This window comes from Zonotrichia leucophrys, chromosome 2 (assembly GCF_028769735.1).
Source record: "Zonotrichia leucophrys gambelii isolate GWCS_2022_RI chromosome 2, RI_Zleu_2.0, whole genome shotgun sequence".
Classification (NCBI taxonomy): Eukaryota; Metazoa; Chordata; class Aves; order Passeriformes; family Passerellidae; genus Zonotrichia; species Zonotrichia leucophrys.
This window is the reverse complement of record NC_088171.1, coordinates 86592985-86611999: the sequence shown is the minus strand read 5'-3', so window position 1 is coordinate 86611999 and position 19015 is coordinate 86592985. Positions and strand designations below refer to the sequence as shown.

General features: G+C 40.2%; 1 protein-coding gene across 10 annotated transcripts in view; it reads right to left on the bottom strand.

Moving 5' to 3' along the window:
* Nucleotides 1-19015, bottom strand: part of FHOD3 (formin homology 2 domain containing 3) — a 378395-nt gene that overhangs the window by 44934 nt on the left and 314446 nt on the right. For all 10 annotated transcript variants that reach the window (XM_064705593.1, XM_064705583.1, XM_064705585.1 and 7 more), the window contains 3 exons: nucleotides 17450-18339; nucleotides 10921-11079; nucleotides 2517-2699 (listed from right to left, as the gene is read on the bottom strand). In XM_064705593.1, the coding sequence (XP_064561663.1) occupies nucleotides 2517-2699; nucleotides 10921-11079; nucleotides 17450-18339 (1232 nt within the window). The remainder of the gene's footprint in view (nucleotides 1-2516; nucleotides 2700-10920; nucleotides 11080-17449; nucleotides 18340-19015) is intronic.

Genomic DNA, 19015 nt, shown 5'->3' with positions numbered 1-19015 from the left:
CAATTTTTTTAACCTCTTCGGTCTGTGCATTTAAATACCAAAAGAATAGAATAGAATACCAAAAGAAAGGAGAGGGAAATTTTTGCTCCACTAATGACCTTCGGTAGGTATTTAAGTTAATATTCATCCATTTTTCTTTAATTTTAGATTTTTTAGAGAGAGCAAAGAGTGAATATTTATTCATGCAGTTCAGCTCCTCACTGGGTGAGGATGCTCCCTACAAATGTACCCCTACTTGCTTCAGTTAATTAAATTCAAGCTAAGAAAGATGATTTCTCTTATTATGTCTGAAAAGTTTTTAATGAATATAAACAATGTATCACTTAACCCATTTCTTGAACAATTAACATTCTTTTCTTTCAGGTTATCAGAGATGAAGCCAAAACCTACTTAGGCAGAACTCTGTTCTTGGCAGGTTAGCAGAAGAGTCTCATGTATCAGAACCCCGGTCTTATCAATAACTCAGGTATTTCACACTGTTGGTAACAGGGACTATCTAAAACTTCCAGCCTCATGGAAATAATAGCACTCATATCTTACATAAAATGAATGTGTGACTTGGTAAATAATATGGGTGCATTCTGAACTGCTATGAATTTTCCTTAATACAAAATAAGATTCAAAAAGAAAAGATCAAGCAAATGCCGGACAAAAAAAGAAAGGCAAAGCTGTGGAGCTAAGTGATTTTGGGACCTACTTTTCATGAAGGGTTTGACCTTCTGCAGATAGATCTACAAAAACATAGTTTCAAGAACAGAAGAATGTTAGCAGCTCAGGGGTCTCTTTTATCATCATAATCACTAATGCAAATTACTTCATTTTTTAAAAATTGAATATCACAGTATCTTATTTCAGTCCAAATAACATGTACATTTACTGATTACCTGGAACTCTGACCTTACTCTGTAACTGGAGACCCAGGTGCTCACTCTGCCTTGCACTCTTGATGTCTGATCCTGTTTCTTTGCCCTCACCCAAGACCCAAGCTGTCTGTCCTATCTATGCTTGTCTGCTAGGCTTATCATGTGCTCCTCATACTTCATCACACTTATCACATGTTACTTCCTCTACCATTTTATGGTAAGTACTGTGCTTAGTCCTATCTACCTTCAAACAGGGACAAAAATGTTGGTTTTGTCTTCCCTACAGATGTTGCTTCTCTGAGTAATTTAACTATTTGAGACATTTTGTACTAGCATGCCTTTTACATGAATTTTAGCTGGCAATAAATTAACTTTGTAGCAAAAGGAAACTCAGAATTTCTTTAGCTTTTAGTGGTGCTTCAAATGTTGCTTTTTGATTGAGAGGACCCTAGAAATTCTAGGTATATGCAGAGATTAGTAACTACTGCTAACTCAGCTTACATGAAAGGTACAATTTAGCCTTGTGGTAACTTCAAAACAGAATAAACAGCTGTACCAGAGTGCAAAAAACCCAAAACAAAACAGAACAAACTGGCAAGAAGTATTCAGGCCATATACAAGTATTTTGCTATACAAGTCAGAAATGTAAATGGCTAATACTAAAACATTCCAATAAAAATCCTGGGTATTCATGTGATTGCATGTCCTAACATCTAAGAAAATTAAATAAATGTTGAGTAATCTTGACGGTATCACCTGCAAATCATTCCACTGTTGCACAGCTCATTAAATAACAATTTCTAGGTAAACATAAGGAATTTTCACAAGCATGTGAAACTTTTTTCACATGTTTCACTCTTTAGAATCCATATCACACAGTTATACTGATTTTTTCAATACACACCTATGTGCACAGATACAAAAGGAATATGTAGAGGAGAGATTTAGTGGCAATGCCAAGGGTATGCACCACAAGTGCAGCCAAAAGGAAGCTCCTGTGCAGAGATTTCTGAAAACCTTGTGAAAGGCAGCAAGTACCTGAAATCTCCTGAAACACAGCTTCATTCTGTCTCACCTATGCATGAAAATTTTATCCTCTTTTTTAAAATTTGTGCCCATGATTCATCATTCTTGTTAGACGCCCCAATTATAGTGTTCTTTGAATGAATGCCAGCCACGGAGAAGGTGGCAACAAATGTGTGTGACTGAGCTGAACTGTCTTTTATTTAGAATTTTGAGAGCTATAAACACAAGAACTTTAATGGATGGTGTTTTCCTTAGTTCAAATTGATGTAAGAAAGATCAATACTCTCATGATATAAGACTGAATACAGTAGTCCTCACTCAATCTATATGAAAGAAAAAAGTAATTTCCTGAATAACAACATCTGGAGAAGATGTGGCAGAGATTTAGCCCTCTTCTTTGTTTCAACATCATTAGTGACTAATTAAAGGAAGGAAGACATAATCTCTTAATTTTCTTTTATAGAAGGAAGAGATTATGAAGGATCAGTTTAGCTGTTTCCTGCTTGGCCACCGAAACAAAAGCGACCCATTTACCATTTCCTCAAAACGTCCATATAATACCAAGGTCAGGGAAAGATTAAGCAAAGCCTCGGAAGAGTCTCCACCCATCCCTGTGCTTTTCCTCACCTTTTCCACTATCTCATAGTCCATCTTGAAAGCCCAGAGCTGGAGCCTGGCGGAGAGTTCGCTGATGGAGGAGAGGGTGAGGAGGAACTGCTCAGCGCTGCCCAGGGGGACATCGGGATTCGCCAGCTGGGCCTCCTGGATCTTCTGCTTTTCCTCCTCGGTGGGGATCATGGTCAGGATCTTCTGTACAGGGAGCCAAAAGGCAAACATCAGTGGTGGGGCTGAGAGGAGTGTGAGGGCTGGTTGCTGTGTGACCCCACAGCAGCCACAGTCGAAGTCCTCAAGTCCTTGGCTGTTAAATTAGGACAGCACAGCAGCAACCAAGAACTAATCCACTGTACAAGGAAGCAAAACAAGGACAGCTATCTCATACATCTGCAGTTTGTTTAAAAATGTGTCTGGATTGAAATTTTTATTTTTTTTAAAATCTGTGTTCAGTAGATAGTAAGTGGCTAATCATGGGATGAAACACTGAAGGGCATGAAAGGAAATTGGTTAGGACTGATCTCATCGACTTTCATATGTTTAAGTCAGAACTTAATATCTTTTTGTAAATTACATGTGGAAGTAAGGGTAGAAGGAGACCAGTTTTGTGACCTGTGATTTACAGCAAGTGAGACTAGACTTTAAGGTCTCTTTTAGCCCCAATATCTCTAAATCATCTAGCGCAATTGTAAGTATACAGGAATAACTTGAAGACTCCTGTCCCTTGCTGTCCTCATAATTTCTTACTTTTGTTCAGTCTGTTTTGTTTTTCTTATGGAACATGGAAACTATTACAGCTTACTAGGTCACTCTTAAAGATTTCACCCTAACAACAACTTCTCAAGGAACACACATTGAATTTAAAGCTGAATTATGCATTGCTTAACATATGGCCTTTTTTCCTTTTATCTGAAAGAGGGTCTCAGTATTTTCAGTTTCTGCTGTCAGTGTGGTAGAAAATATTTAAATTTTAAGTCATGAATTTTACAGGCTTGCTTAAATGTGGCAGTTTTCCTTCTGAAATTATTGCTCTCTAAGGTATTGCTTCTTAATTAGTTTTTAACACAATAAATGCACTTCAAAATAAAAAAGAAAATCAAAACAACATAAAGACATCAGATAAGTTGAGGTCTCTACCCTATTGATCAATGCCTCCTTAAAGCAAAGCAGATTTCTAACACAACTTATGTTTATTCATCTCAAGAATGACATGTTTTTGCTGTAGCCGTCTATAATGATAGAGGCTGTTTTGAAGGGGAGGAGAGAATAATAAAAATACAGCCAAAAAACTATCAGACCTGCCAATCCAAACTACAGCCTTGTTCCAGCACTGGACATAGCCAATCCATCAAAGCAGCACAACTGCCCCCTTCCAGTACTGAAAGTTTCCCTGGCTGTTTCTACAGCACTGGAGCTAAGTGTGGATAGACAGCAAGGGACTTCTCCTGGGCAATCAGGCCAAGAACAAAAGTGAAGCAGGCAAATAAGGTTCAATTTGTTGAAATGGGACTTATTTAATTTCAGCCACAGCATTTCTATTGTTGTCCATTTTCTTCTGTTGACTTCCATAAACATTAAAAAGAAGCATTTTTTTCTGTTAATGTTGCCTGCCTCTCTCTCTTGCTCTTTGTTATAAACAATGACAAAACCAAAAAAAAGCCTCCTTGCTTGGACACTCAAGATTCCACCTAAATAAATTATTTTCTTAAGAAAAAAAAAACAAAAGAAAAAAAAAGGGGAGGAAAATCCCTCAACACACTCTGGTGCTTTTACTTAGCCTGAAAGGACTGCTTGGAAAATATTCTGATGTACACGTGTTTCAACTGACAACACTTGTGTTTGATTTTGAGATGCGCCATCCATCCATCCATCCATCCATCCATCCATCCATCCACCTAGACATGTTAAAATCTGTAACTTGGGTCATACCTAACATAAAACTAGATTTCTAATTACCTGCTTTATAGTCTCATTGCTAAATCAATACTCATGTAAAAAAGTCTGAAAAAACGCCCAGACTGAGCCTGAAACTCATAAAGAAAGGTGCTTTGCAGTGTCCCTTGAAGGAGTCAGGCATCTTAGTGCCTACTCCTCTCTTCCACAAGAGGAAGACAGGCCCTCAGCTGAGACAGGGCAGCTTGCAAATAGGATCATAGTGGACATCCATACATGGAGAGTTTAGCAGTAGCCATGTGATGGGTGTAAAAATGCTTCTGATGCATTTTTGAAGGCTAACACTGCAGCAGTATTCTCAACTGCCTCCTACAAATAACTAGGATTTTGGCAGCTACTCAGGGATCCCACAAGTATTTTGTGGTGGGGCAATGCCTTCACTCCAAATTTTACACTGCTTTGGGGCATTTTAAAGAGAGCAAAGAAACAGTAAGCTTTATTTCCAAAGGGACCCTCTTCCTCCTTGAGCTTTATATAAACATCACAAGATAGATGGAGCTGACAAAAAGCATTCGAGTCCAAGTTCTGCAAGACTGCTGTGCTGCATACCATACTATGTGAAACAGGGGATGCCAAACAAAAGAGGCTGTGCTTGTGGTGCCAGCTGCAGTGGATCAGCCCTGCTGCTGAAAGCCTTGCCTTCGTGGAGCTAGAGCTGCTAGCAGATCTCACACCATCCAGGGCGCAAGTGCCCCAATGACAATGACCTACACCAGCACTCCTGACCTGCTTGGGCAAATGATTCTGATCCTGCTGGTCATCATCCTTGGTGTGCCCCTGAACAAGTAATGAAATGCTCCTCTTCTTGATTTCCATGCTGTGACTAATTTGAGCCATTTGTTTGGTGCTGGAAACTGATGAGTATACCATCTGCCACTTTTTTATTATTTTAGTTTTTATTTCTCTTATTTTTTGAAAAAAAACCCACCCTAACAGTAAAAGTAGCATAAAATCACAGCAGGGCAGAAGGTTACTGGCACCTGATGTGACCATTAAATCACAAACAGCTTCGAGTCCAATCATTAGTTCATATTGCTCTTCCCAGTACACAGAATCCCAGAGTGGGTTATGTTGGAAGGGACCCCAGTGGGACTACTGATCCAAGCTCCCTGCTCAAGCAGGGCCATCCCAGAGCACATGGCACAGGACTGCAACCAGATGGTTTATGAATCTCTTCAGTGAGGGAGACTCCACAGCCTCTCTGGGCACCCTGCTCCAGTGCTCAGTCATCTGCACAGTATAGAAATTCTTCCTCATATTCAGGTGGAACTTCCTGTGCATCAGTTTTTGCCCATTGCTCTTGTCCTATTGAGAAGGACCTGGATGCATCCTCTTGACACCCTCCCTTCACATACTTAAATATCTCAGTTTGCTCTTCCCCATGCTGGACAGACCCTGCTCCTTCAGTCTTTTCTTGTAACTGAGGTGGTGTCAGCAACCTTCATGTCAATAAAAGAAAAGCTGATAATCAATAAACCCTATGCTCATATTCTCTAGTACATGTGACACATGTATTTCACCTTCATGCATTCTCACACAACTGTTTGGGCCAGAGCCTTATGTTTTGAGGAAAACATGTATGCAAATAATTGAGGAAAATAAGCAATTTTTGCATGAGATAATTGACCCCAATTATTCTGCTGCCAGACTCAGCCACCTGCTTGAACTTTCAGCAAAGGGATCAAACTGCTCATTTCCTGGACTCTGCCATCCTGAGGTATAATCTCCAAAAGTTCCTAAGAGGGAAGGCTTTAAAAACCAACATATGGCTGAGGATGATGGACACCTCAGTGTGGGATGCAAGGAAGCACCTAAGCAGTGATGGCGAATAGCCCAGCACCTCTGAGGAAATTAGGTGCTTAATTTTCTCTTTCATGAGATGCTGGGCTTCTCAGTGACAATGAGGTTGCAGGAGTGTCTCATCTTTGGTGTTTGGTTTCACCTGATCTTACCAGGTGAACAACAGCCAAAGAAAATAGTAACTCAAATATCTGTTTGTTGTTGTTGTGTCCAAAGCTTTCTGTGGCTTGAGGACCACAAACACATAAGCTGCACCACCAAGCACATGTTAGTGGGTATTTCACCAGATATTTGACAGGCCTCAGAAGACAATCCAACTCCTGAAAGGCTCTCTCACATTTCAGGTTCCCAGGCAGCTGTTAACAAGACCCACTGCTGGTTTGCATTATCTGCTGAAACTCTAAGAAAATGTAACAGCATATGAAGGTCAGAACTTCACTGTAAGGGAAGCTGCCTGCACTAATATTATTACAACTTTTCCAAAAATGATCCAATTCTGAGAAAGAATTCCATCTGAAATGATGGTGACCATCCTTGTAAATCAGGAACTGATACCTCAGACAGACCAGTCCTCTTCCTCAGCTCTCTACAGAAATACACGAACATGTCATTGCTGGTCACAGGAACTGCAGATTATGTTTTGGTTTGCTGCAAGGAGAGAAAGTGTGGCTTTTTTTTAATTAAATAAAGTCTGAAACAGATTAGGGCTGTGATATGATGACTGTGGGTCAGCAAGGCACCACTGAGGCCATTCTCTCTTCTGTCTAGACTTGTGAAAAAGGTGTTCTTTCAGGTCACACAAGCTAGCATTGTTTGAAACATCACACTCTTACAAAGCATTAGACAAACAAATTGGAAACTGCAAATGTTGATGTACCATGTCAATGATCAGAATAAAAATGTAAATAACTTACTTGTTTCCAAAAATCAAATTTTGATTTCTTTATATACATATCACCACCTGGCTTTTTAACATCAAGCTCTCACATCTTACCCCTTTTTACATCTCAGGGCTATCTAACCACTCCAGACACCAATATTTCAAGCTATTTATTATGGGTATGCAGGGTGTAGCACACCTGGGTATGGAGGGTACAGCACACCCAGAGATTTTTTTTTTTTCATTTCAAAGCTTTATTAAAAAGCTATACCTGCTAATGAAATCAACATCATGTAGCATCACAAAGCCATATTGTAAAGCAGAAAACAAACCATGCTAATTTCCTCACAGCATTACCCTAATTTTAGTCTGCTAAATTAACCATAGCCTTTGGTATTAATTGATTTTGGTCCACACTTCTTTATTAAGCAACCCTTTATAGAGAGATCCACTCATTTTCTTCTGTACAGACAAGCACCAAGGACTGGTTTATTGGACTCCTTTCTTGCAGTTGCCTCTGATACACAAAAATTAGGTGCCAGGATTTTAAGCTTGCCTCTTTTGCTTAACTCCCAGCAAGACCTCATCCACTGTAAGGAGGCAGTTCTTTATTCTGCGTTGAGCTCCAGGTTGTTTGAACACAATGAATGCCAGGTTTTCAAAGAAAGGAAAACACAAACACTTTGGCAAATGTAAGGTGGCAAAAATTTTTTTTAGCTGGACTGGCTTGTGCTTGCAAACACATGATGTGCATTCCTCTGAAAACACATTTCAAACAGTTTCTGGTTTGCATACTAAGTGGACTACATCTGCCTTTCTAGTGTCATGGCCCGACTTTCTGCCTTTTTTCACAGCTCAGAGGTACCTAACTGCTTTAAGACCTAAAAATATGCAACATAGTTAGGAACAGAGGGCTATAAAATAAGTGGAGTATTTTTTCCACTTAGTTATATATTTAAAGTTAAAAAGTAAAGTATGGATTACTAACAAGAATTCAAAAGCAATGTAGGGCAGCAGCGGAGGCTCTACTGGACCCAGTGCTCTAACATGGGACTGAGCAGATTATGAATTGGGCTATCATGAACCTGGGCCTGCAGCCCACTGCATTCCTGCTTGTTGCTAGCACTACTGCCAGCACTGCTCTAGTCCTCTGTCCTTAGAGGAATCCTTAAGGTCACTTTAAAGGCACCATTTAATCCACTGAGGTGCAGAACACACACACTCACATGACAGTGACAATGCTCCTCAGCAAAGGACAGAGCAGAGAGCTCTCTGCCAAGGCAAAGGATGGTTCAGATGACTTTTACACTGTAGGTGCTCTGCTCTTTGTTGGATCTGACAAAAGCTGAAGATGATCCTAAATTGTAGCTTCTCTGAAATATTAGTAGTGAAGGTTATGTTGCCACTGCACATATCTATTTTCCTGTTCTCTTTACATCTCTCTTCTGCTTACCAGATGTGACATTTCTTCTAGATCTAGATCTGCACAATTATTGTGCAGAAAGGCTTTTGAGTGTCCACAGTGGTACAATTTTTTAATTAGGCTAATAGCATATTTTTTTCCCATACAAGTCCTGCCTCAATCAACCCATAGATAAGAAATCAATTGCATTATATAGTAAATTGCTGTATTATCTGTGGGGTTTTTAATACATGAACCTGATTCTTACGCTATTACCGATTCATTCAAAATGGCCACCAATTTTTTCCTTATATTTAGATAGATATGAACCAGAAAACTTCTAAAAATCTAGACTGAAAAAAACAATCTGTCTTCCCTCTATGCTAACTTCAGGGCTAAACAGACAGAAAAAGAGAAGAGACATAGCAAACAAAGTTTGCCTCCATTGTAGACCAAAGGGGCAGTATAGAAAACTGAGGCAGGGATCTGCTGAAAACAGTGGGAATCAGAGTAAAGCATTTTAGTATCAACCTGTGTGCTACGTGGCCAATTCTGAATAGCTTAATCCAGCCCTCTCCATCACTATTAAGGTCTGACTCTGCAGCATGCTGTAAGAAAAATATGTAATTGGGAGTGAAAAGGAAATCTGAATTCAGTGTAGGGTTTTACCTGATAAGAAGTAAATAATATATATAACTGAGGGAAAAAAACTTTTCTCCATGGACATAATCCTTCCCAACCAATCAAGACCTCATTCCTCAAAGTGCAAAGTATCTGAGCTCAGCTGCACTTACCCTTTCTCTTGATTTCAAATACCTGAATGATCACATGAGGATTACTCACATCTCTAGCTTCAAGCTGTGGGGACAGACCTCAGAGACCTTTTCTTTAGCACTGGGCAAGTATATTAATAGTGCCCAATTTCCTGGTTTCTTGAATTCTTCAGATTGAAATCCACTTTCATATATATTTTACATTAAATTATGGGTTCCTGGCAGCTAATGGAAAGGGCACCCAAAGCAGGGTGTGGTGGTACAAAGCACAGCTGTGGACACCACAACAGGTGGTTGGCAGATGGGCAGCCCAGAGACAAATGTTGGCAGTGGAAAGGATGGGCTGTGCAGAGCACCTGAAGCCAGAGAAGGACACAATTCCAAGGAGATGATACCCAGAAATTAATGAAGACTTGTCCTCCTTTGTCAGCCATTTTATGTTGGACTTTGCATAGAAACACTGCCTACAGCACTGAGATCTACCTGGCTGTGAGCTGGGCTTGGCTGGAGGGGTACTTCACACCAACATTTTAAAGCTTAGTACTGCAGACTGCAGTGGTGGGTACCTGGACTGGGTCATGAAATAATCACTGGTGTTAGAGTGATCTGCCACTTTCATCATATGAGTAAAATACGTGTATAGCAAAAAGTAATATAGCTTGGGGAAGAAATTATGTTCAGTAGAGACAAATCAGCCCCTGGCTTCTAACTAGAAGGATCTTTTGCCTTAAGCATTTCTTTTGCATGCAACTGTTGGCAATACCATTTTCATTCCAGGAAGCTTTTCTCATTTTCTTTTGTAGTCAGCAAGGTGGAGGTGGAAAGGGGGAAATAATGAAACACAGTGCCAAACCACAAAAAGGTGACTGTGACTTAATATATGATTTCTGAGAGCCACTGATTGAGATTTGTAGTTGTGCAGATTACTCTTACTGGATGATACAGGCTTATTGAAAAAAAAAAATTGAAATGAATACGACCATAATGAAAAAAACAGTGGAGCCACAGGCTTCTTTTACACTTCACAGAAGAAAAATGTTTTGATAAAAAAAATAATAAACAGAGCTCATCTTGGATCTTGGTAAGAATATCTGCAAAGTCAAACATGTAGTGGTAAAAATTACATCATCTGTAATCTTTATACCAACTGCTTTTCTTCAAACAACAGTAACACAGAAATGCTATTCTGGGCAGAACTAGTCGCTGTATTTGTTTTCCATTAGATATACAATCTAGAATGACTCCAACAGCTAGCTGGGCATGAAATTTATTAAACCCAGTACCACTTGCATCAGCCCTAGTAACTTACTGCCTGTTTTTGCTGCTCACAATATTTCAGTCAAGCTTCAGATAATACTCTGAAAAACAAGATAGGAATTAACAGCATTGCTACTCAAACAAAGCAGATAATCCATGATGATTGAGCATGCCCAGCCTCATAATACTTCCTGCTTCTGAGTCCACTACACTGGTTTCACAAATTTCAACAATCAGACACGATATAATATACCCCCTTCCCCTTCCATGCCTAGTCTGGCCTGTACCATATACGACATGAGACAAAAAAGTATTGAAGATGCAGATTTGAGGACATTGACTGTTCTTTCTTACCTCTATTCCTTCCTTGTTTAAGGCATATTCATCAAAGTTCAGAATAGCAGTCTTGATGGTGCGGGGAGGGGGCAGCACAGTCAAGCCAATATTGATGGCGTTGCTCCGCTTTGAGTCCAACACAATGATCTCCTGTCGCTTCCCATCTGCAGCAGTTTTCTTGGTAAAGAATAGAACAAGGTCATTATTCCTCAGATATGTTTTATAAAGGAAAAGTCACTCCTTTCACTAATGACTTCCCCCACTCAAGAAAGCTGACACTGAGTGTAAACCTAATTTATTTTTAGGCATCAAAACAAGCTGAATTCTTGTTGCACATCCTTATCCTATCAACATGAGCTGCCAGGATTCAATCAGAGATCTGAACACCGCTCTGCAAAGTAGAGCTAGCCTGACACAGTCCTCAAAAGGGCAGTTTGGGGCAGGAGCCAGTCTGGAAAATACCTGAAACTGCCTCTGCCAGCCCAGAGCTCTGCTATGCAGCAGGACTGGCCAGCACAGGCCTGCTGGGGCAGCAGCTGGGCACCCAAGGGGCTCCAGGGCTCAATTCCCTGTTGGATGCACCAATCTGGACCCCTCTCTCACTTGTGTGTCTGGCTGGGAAATAGAGTAGTTCTCATGTGCCTGCCAGCATTCTCCTCTGTTATAAAACCACCTCAGACATTGGAAAAGGAGCTGCAGGTACCTCTCTGGTGGCACTGGCTTGGTTTTCTGATGTTTGGCTGCCAGGGAAAAGTTCTATGACCTTGCAGCTCATGATATGTCTATCAAGTCCTTCATAGATGCAAAAAAAATTTCAAACCTTGTGCTTTTTACAAAGTTGTATTTGAGACTATCCATATCCTTTTTTCTCTTCCTCCCATCCTAATAGTGGCAAAATGTGAACCAGCTATACAAGGCGACTCAAAATCCACTTATTTGGCATAATGTAGTGTTGAATGAGGTCTTTGGTTTTACGCCTCAGCACATCTCTCTTTCTCTCTCTCATCATCCCGTGCTAGAAGGTGTCTCTTTGTTAACTATGTATGTCGGGCTGGGTAGCTGAAAGGTGAGAGGACTCTGCTCCTCATACTCAGGTTTTTTCCTCCCTCTGCATATATGTGAACGCTGTGAACATGTTTTCTGTGGTTCTTCTGCCTTTTCCCTATCAGACATGGGCTGAGGAATGACATCAAGCACAGGAGTGTAGGGAGAAGTCCTGCACACTGATGTTATCAGTCTTTGATCTCTTGTGGATTTGGGGAAAGCCCAAGAGGAGACTTACTGCTCCAGTCTCAATCTGTGCTCAGGATTGTTTTTTAGACTACTGAGCTTTGTCCTTCACTTTCTTTGGGTCAGCACCACAGCCACTGAGACACAAAATACCCCACTGCCAGGCCTACGTGCTGTTTTTGAATTGGAACTTAGTAAATTGGATTTCATCAAAGCACCTCCAGCTGCGGACAGCCCATAACGGGGAATGCAGCTGTATCAATAAAAAGATACCTTTTTCTGGCACAGCCCAGAACCTTGCTCACACAGGAAGAGGTTTGCCCAGTGGTTCCTGCAGCCTGCTCAGCACCTGTATGATACCACAGCCCTTTCCTCATTCCAGATCAACTAACATGGTAGGATGCAACTTTTGCACACACGTGGGACTCAAGGCAGGTGCTGTTTACAGGAATTAGAGAATACCACATGTATATGATCTGAGAAAGTAATAAGAGGGTTGTTTTTTCTAAACTTTAAAAGAAATAACAATTTTGCAGTAAACGGAATAAATTTAAGGTGAGCAAAGATAACATTTTTTTCAATGTTTTTCTATCAGTTCTGTCAGAACTGATCTCTTCTTAACAGCTTAAAAGCATCCCCAAAGCCTTTCTGGATTTTCCCTTTTTTAAATAATAGTCTTCTCTTTTTCTTGGGGAGCTACCTGAGGGATGTGAGATGCAGCTTCTCCTTTGATGCAGTAGCTTTTACTTCCCAAGCTGCTAATCACATTCTCAGGACCACAGTTGGTGGCCAAGACCACATTAAGACCAAAGAGGGTTCACCAGAGACTGCCTCCTTTTGAGCTTGTATTGCACTAAGCCTTTTTAAAACCAACACTTTTTACCTTGTTCTTAAGAACACAGAATTACACAGCTCCAAAGAATTTATGCAGAAGGGAAAAAGCCAAAGGAAAGGAGTTAAATTTAGGCTTCCCACATGTGGTATGGGTAAGAAAGCCTCAAATCTTCAGCTCTGTTTTTAGGCTCTCAAGTCTGAGAGGACAGACATTTTCACTTGGGGGACGCAGGACGCTCAGAGCTGGGATCACTTCAATCCCTACAGTGCACACACTCCCAAGCAGTGACTTATGGAAGACAGATCAGCTGCACAGGGCATGAGTGCATGCAGGCATTTTCCACAGCTAGAACTGCATATGGTATATAAAATGTTGGGGTGGTAGCCCTTCTCAAAAACAGAGGCTGAAGAGATTTTAAATCCGTTCTTGGGATGATGTCTGAGTTCCAGAGAAATCCTTTCCAAACAAATAAAAGGATGAAGAAAAGAGAAAGATTTTACGACTATGAACTTTACTACCTTACCCTAGGAAAAGAATTGCTTTTTGTCTGCAGTGAAGTTGCACAGGTGGAAGTGTCTGACTGTTAAAATAAGCTACAACTACTAAGTTCTACAACAATATTTGGTGACTTCAATCTATGCTGTATAAATTCATTAACAGAGAGTGAGTTAAATGGCTTGAGGGAACAGTGAACTAGTGAGCTTGATTTTATATTTTAATGTGTCAGTATGAAGCGTAATCCCTACACTTCTGACTATTATATGTACTATATTATTATGTGTAATTACAAAGCAATTATAAAATACAAACATACCAGCTAGTATAATCTTTAGAAATCAAACACCTCTGCAACATATTAACAATTATAGTGTTTATAAGACACTTTACAAGACCTAACTGGCCACATTCTCTTGCCTCTGTTGAAGACTGGGTAGTCCAAGTGGATTATTTAAAACCTATTACCATCCCACAGAAAGGGATTTGCAGTCTGATGAGAATATAGTCTTAGATATGCCTCTTTTTTTTAATTAATATGGGAAGCAGGAAAAAATTTAAAAACTTTTCAAGTGGTCATATAAACAAACAATTATATTATGAGTATCAATTTAGAAATATCTTCTGCCTTTAAAGTTGTAAAAGTCTGCATTTTTCACTACTGCAAAAGTAGTGCATAAAAATCTACCTTAATAGTGAGATGGCTTTTTAAATTTTTTAAAAAAAATATTATTTAATTTCTATCTCAATTAGCAAGGATTTAATACAAGAGATGTAAAATGGCATCGCTCAGCTGCCACTGACTTTTTCCAGGATATCTGTATGCAATCTTTTTCAGAAATTCTGGTCCACATTTATGAGTTGTCTTGGCATTCACTGAAATTGCAACAAATCCTTTCAAAAGGAACATGTCTAAGCATGTGCACATGAAAACAGATTCCTTCTTCTCTCCTACTAATTTGTATGTCTGCGGGCACATGATGGATCACTATATCCCACAGGGTATACATGAATCAGCAAAATAATACTTTCATGCAAAACCAAGTGGATGGTAAAAGGGCTGAACAACAGCATTTGATTGAGGAGTGTCTGCATGTTTTCACTTTTCTTCACAGAAAAGTAAACACTTTGAAGTACTTTGCCAAAATATCTGCTTTGTTCAGTGGAGTGAGAAGGAAGGAAATACTACACTGGTTTGGAGGGGATACCTGATCACTCCTTCTATTGGCAAATATAATGCAGGGTGCTCTAGTCTAAAAAATAAACCATCTGCAACTAAAGGTGGGCCACTAAATAATATCAATGTGCAAGTTTCTCAGTGTGGCATAAGTTTTCCTAAAATCAAGAATCTCCTCTCGCAGTCCCAGCCCCCAAAATCCTGTATTATATCCTACAATTTTCAATCCACTTTATTTTATTACAGTCTATTGTGTTTAATGAAAAACTTCTCATGAGCCAGAAAGTAGCTGTTTATAGCTGTGTGTTGTGGAAATCACAGTGAAGGATTAGAAACTGGAGTAAAATTGGTTACAGCTGTATGAGAGAGCATAAGCACAAGACAGAGCCAAGTCCCCCCCTTTATGCACCCTGACTTTGCTTTTCCTCTCATCCTTCTGGACTGTTCCTTTTCTATGCAGCTACTTCCATCTCTTAAAATGAAATCTAGAGATTTGACTTCTGATTTGTTGCTCTGCACTCTCTTTTTTCAGCTGAACCAACTGAGCTGTGAGTCAGACTTTATGATATTATGGCATAAACCTGTTTTGGACTGCAGCCATTGGACAGGAGAAACTAGACACAACGGGGAATGTGCTCTCTGGAAATAAACCAAGCAGTCTGGAAAAATCGAGAGCTATCCTAATTTGAGTGTAATCTTTGTACCAAACCTCAAGTCTTTCACGGATTCGGTGGTCTGCCTAATTATTCCCTCTCTCACTTGATCTAAGGACCATCTCCTGCTCTGGAAGATTTGCTGGTGTTCACGAAAACCAGGCAGGAGTTTCAAAAGCCTGCACAGAGCTCTACTATGGTACTTCTCAGTCCCCATTGTCTTCTCTGCAATGAGACAATGAGACTTCTATGACTGTGTTATGGGACAGGGTGGAAAGAGAGCCAAAAGTACAATGTCTCATGCAGAGAGCAGTTAAAGGTAGCCAAGGGGAAAGCACCTAAATCATTCCTCAGGCTTGCACTAATTTCAAAGAAACCTGCTCACTCATCTTCCAGCCAGAAGCAAAAAGCTCTGCCAAAGCATCAGGCAGGTTTGAGAAGCAAGTGTGAGGGAGGGAAAATGGCCAAGGGTAGTTTAGGAATATGCATGATCATTGACTGGAAAAGTAAAAAAGTCATAACTCCAACAACTTAAAATTTTATCAAAATTTCATGTGAGAATAAAAAATTAGGAATCAGCCAGAGTGCTCCATTACAATGCTGGCACTTAGCACAAAGCTAAATTTTGGAAATGGCAAGTATGTTATCATTCCACGTTCAATTCAAGGAATTAAATATTTTATGGATCTAAGAAAATGCTCTCATTCCTTCCATCTATGAACCATCTGTGTCAGATTTGTATTTACGGGGAGAGAGATGAGGAGTAGCAAGCCACGGTGTCACCAGCATTCCTTCCTCAGCAGAGAAAGAATCAGAGAGAGAAATTAATCTCGGCATTGGCCAGATGAAAAATCAGCTGGATGTGTTTTTAAAGGTGCTACACATACGTTTCAGATTTGTGTGCGCCTGTGTTACAAAGAAATTCAGCTAAGAGCAGTGGCAGCAGGATCTACATGAGCCAGCTCTTTATGTACCTGTTGCATGCTAGGTACTTGGGAGCTTGATTATAGAAATTCCAAGGTTTCCACTTTGTCAAGATGATCAAAAATGACTTTTAGAAAATTTTGACTTAATAAACTGGGCAAGTGACACAGAGAACCTTTACTGTGAGACTTCCAGATTCCCCAGAGTAGGAGCAAACAACAATATCTATAACACATAACAGGTGTAACAATTTTCTCTAGTTAAAGAGAAGTAAAATATTCAAGATGCTGACTGTTTTTATATTACTATAACACATATAGGCATACAGACAAAACACACAAGCCATTCCTTTATTTTAAGAGAGATGGACATTTTTTACTACCATTTGAACTGGAAAAAAAAATTGTTTCCCTGATACCAATTATGCTGCTTAGAAGAAAAAGAGTTTATGTAGCCACGAAAAACAAATGTTCAGGCTAATAACTTTTTTAACGCTACTTCAAGTTCCTCTTAATTGCAACTATAAAAAGGCTCCTTTTATTGTTGATTCCAATGTTAAACAACCATGTCATGAGCCTTTGTGAGTTTATTTTATAACAATACTAAGCAAGAGGGAATCCTAGCTATGGAGGTATGTCCTGTGCCAGCTTCTGTCCTAAAATTGCCACATTGTATAAATTAAACATTTAAATAGGCCTGTTCAACAGTATAAAACAAAAACCCAACACCCCTGCAGAGTTCAGCTGTAAACATGACAATTCCATCCTTCAGAACAAAGCACATGTGCAGACTCTTTGCAGCAGATCCAGTCTGATATTCTAACCTTTCCACATAATGATTAGGAAAATATTACCAAGTGAAGAACTGTCAAATACACAGATATGAATCACCACGCTGTGACCTTTTTATGAATGCAACAGAAAATATTTCAGATTCCAGTATCTAGTTTGGCACTCAGCTATGGACAATCTAAATGTACAATTTGTTGGTATTTGCCACCTGGAGTGCTATCTCACAACTGGAAGACATGAGACAGGAGGGCAACTTGGCACATAACCACCCTAGGCTCATCTCTAGTGTCAAGCCATGGAATATCTTCCATCATAGGCCAAGCTAGAAACACATCCAGTAATTTCCACTGGTTTGATATAAACAACATAAATCACCTAGATCTAATTCAGAATGAATACCAATACAATAGCAGAAAAATAGCAAACTGAATACAAGCTGTACCTTTGTGACAGGCAGTTCTTTGGATTTCGACTCAAAGAGATGCTCCAGTTTGGAAGTGTCTACCTTAATGGGTTCCAGTTTCGACCACAGGAATTCTCTGCAGCGTTTGTTGTTTTTACACTGCCACTCAAATGGCCGTACCTCATTCCAAAACAGACGGATGGTTTTCTTCTTCTTTATAAATGCTGGCTGACCCCTAGAAACCTGGGGTGACCCTAAACCCTGAGGAGTGCCGAACAGTGGAGGAGGAGCCAATAAATTACCCGAGGGCGGTGGTGGAGGCGGACATCCAAACAAGGGGGGAGGTGGTGGAGGAGGCAAACCCAGAAAAGAAGGTGGAGGTGGAGGAGGGGGAGCAAGGGAGTCCCCAGGACCCATATCCATGTCCAACACATCTACATCATCCTCCTCCCCCAAGTCTGTAAAATCCATGTCCTTGATTTTAAGTTCTCGAGGATTAGCCATGAGCTGATCCCAGATGTAATCAGATTCCTTCTTTGTCTGTGCTGGTGTTTTCTCAGGGATCTGTTCACTGATTTCATCTTCAGGCACTGCTGTCCCTTTTGCCAGCTCACCACTGTTAAATTTTTCTGCAAAGGCTTTCACACTGCCTTGGTTGTCCAGATTTCCAATCTCCATCTTTTTGACACTTTCATCTTTGGCCTGCTTTGTGGCCTGAAGTATAGAGATCCTGCTGGCTAGGCTAGTGAGTGACTCCTCGCTTTCCTCCGTCTCCTTCTTTTCCTCCTTCGCCTCCAGCTCCTTCTCCTCTTCATCTTTGGGCTTTTTGTTATGCGCATACAACATGTCCAGCATAAACCGCTTGTTGTTGAGGATGTTGCTGCACTGCTCATTCACACCAGCATCCTGAATGGTCTGTGACCATGAACCTGCAATCACACACACAAGATGGGAAGAGTCAAGGGAGGGAAGTCAGAGCACCAAGAACACTCTTCAAGCAACAAAAAAAAAACATGCGAGGGATGCATGTACAACTACTCTTAAACTAGGGAAACAGTTACTGTGAAAAGTTTGAAATAAGATATAGCACTGATATGGCCCGATCTCGGGTTCGGAGTAATTCTCAAAAAAGGAAGGGGACTAGAGAACAACATGTAGTTTGGTAGGGACTATATAACTTTCAGGATTTGAATATTCAGGTTTCTCCTGAAATCTGTCAGGTTTCATTTTGTACTTACTACCTCAGCTCATTTTATACAGTACATAAATTCTTATAACCTTTGGTATTTCAGAATTGGGCTTAAATATCATGACAATGACACAAAGCAGGTTATCATCATATTCTTCACCTGGCCATGTAACTGCAACAACCTCAGGAAAATATTATCATATGAAAGAGGTCTTCCTTGCCTGATGCCAAGGCTGACCTGTTTACTTCTCCTCTTCCCACCCTCCTGGCTAGGGAAGGGCAGCTTTCAGATCCTCAGAACTCCCTGGCTGGGTACCTGGGCCATCTTCACAACACAGACTATTGGAATTTCAAAGTAGGATGCATACCCAGGGTATAGCTCTCAGGGCAATTCTCAGGGCAAAGAGTGTAAGCAT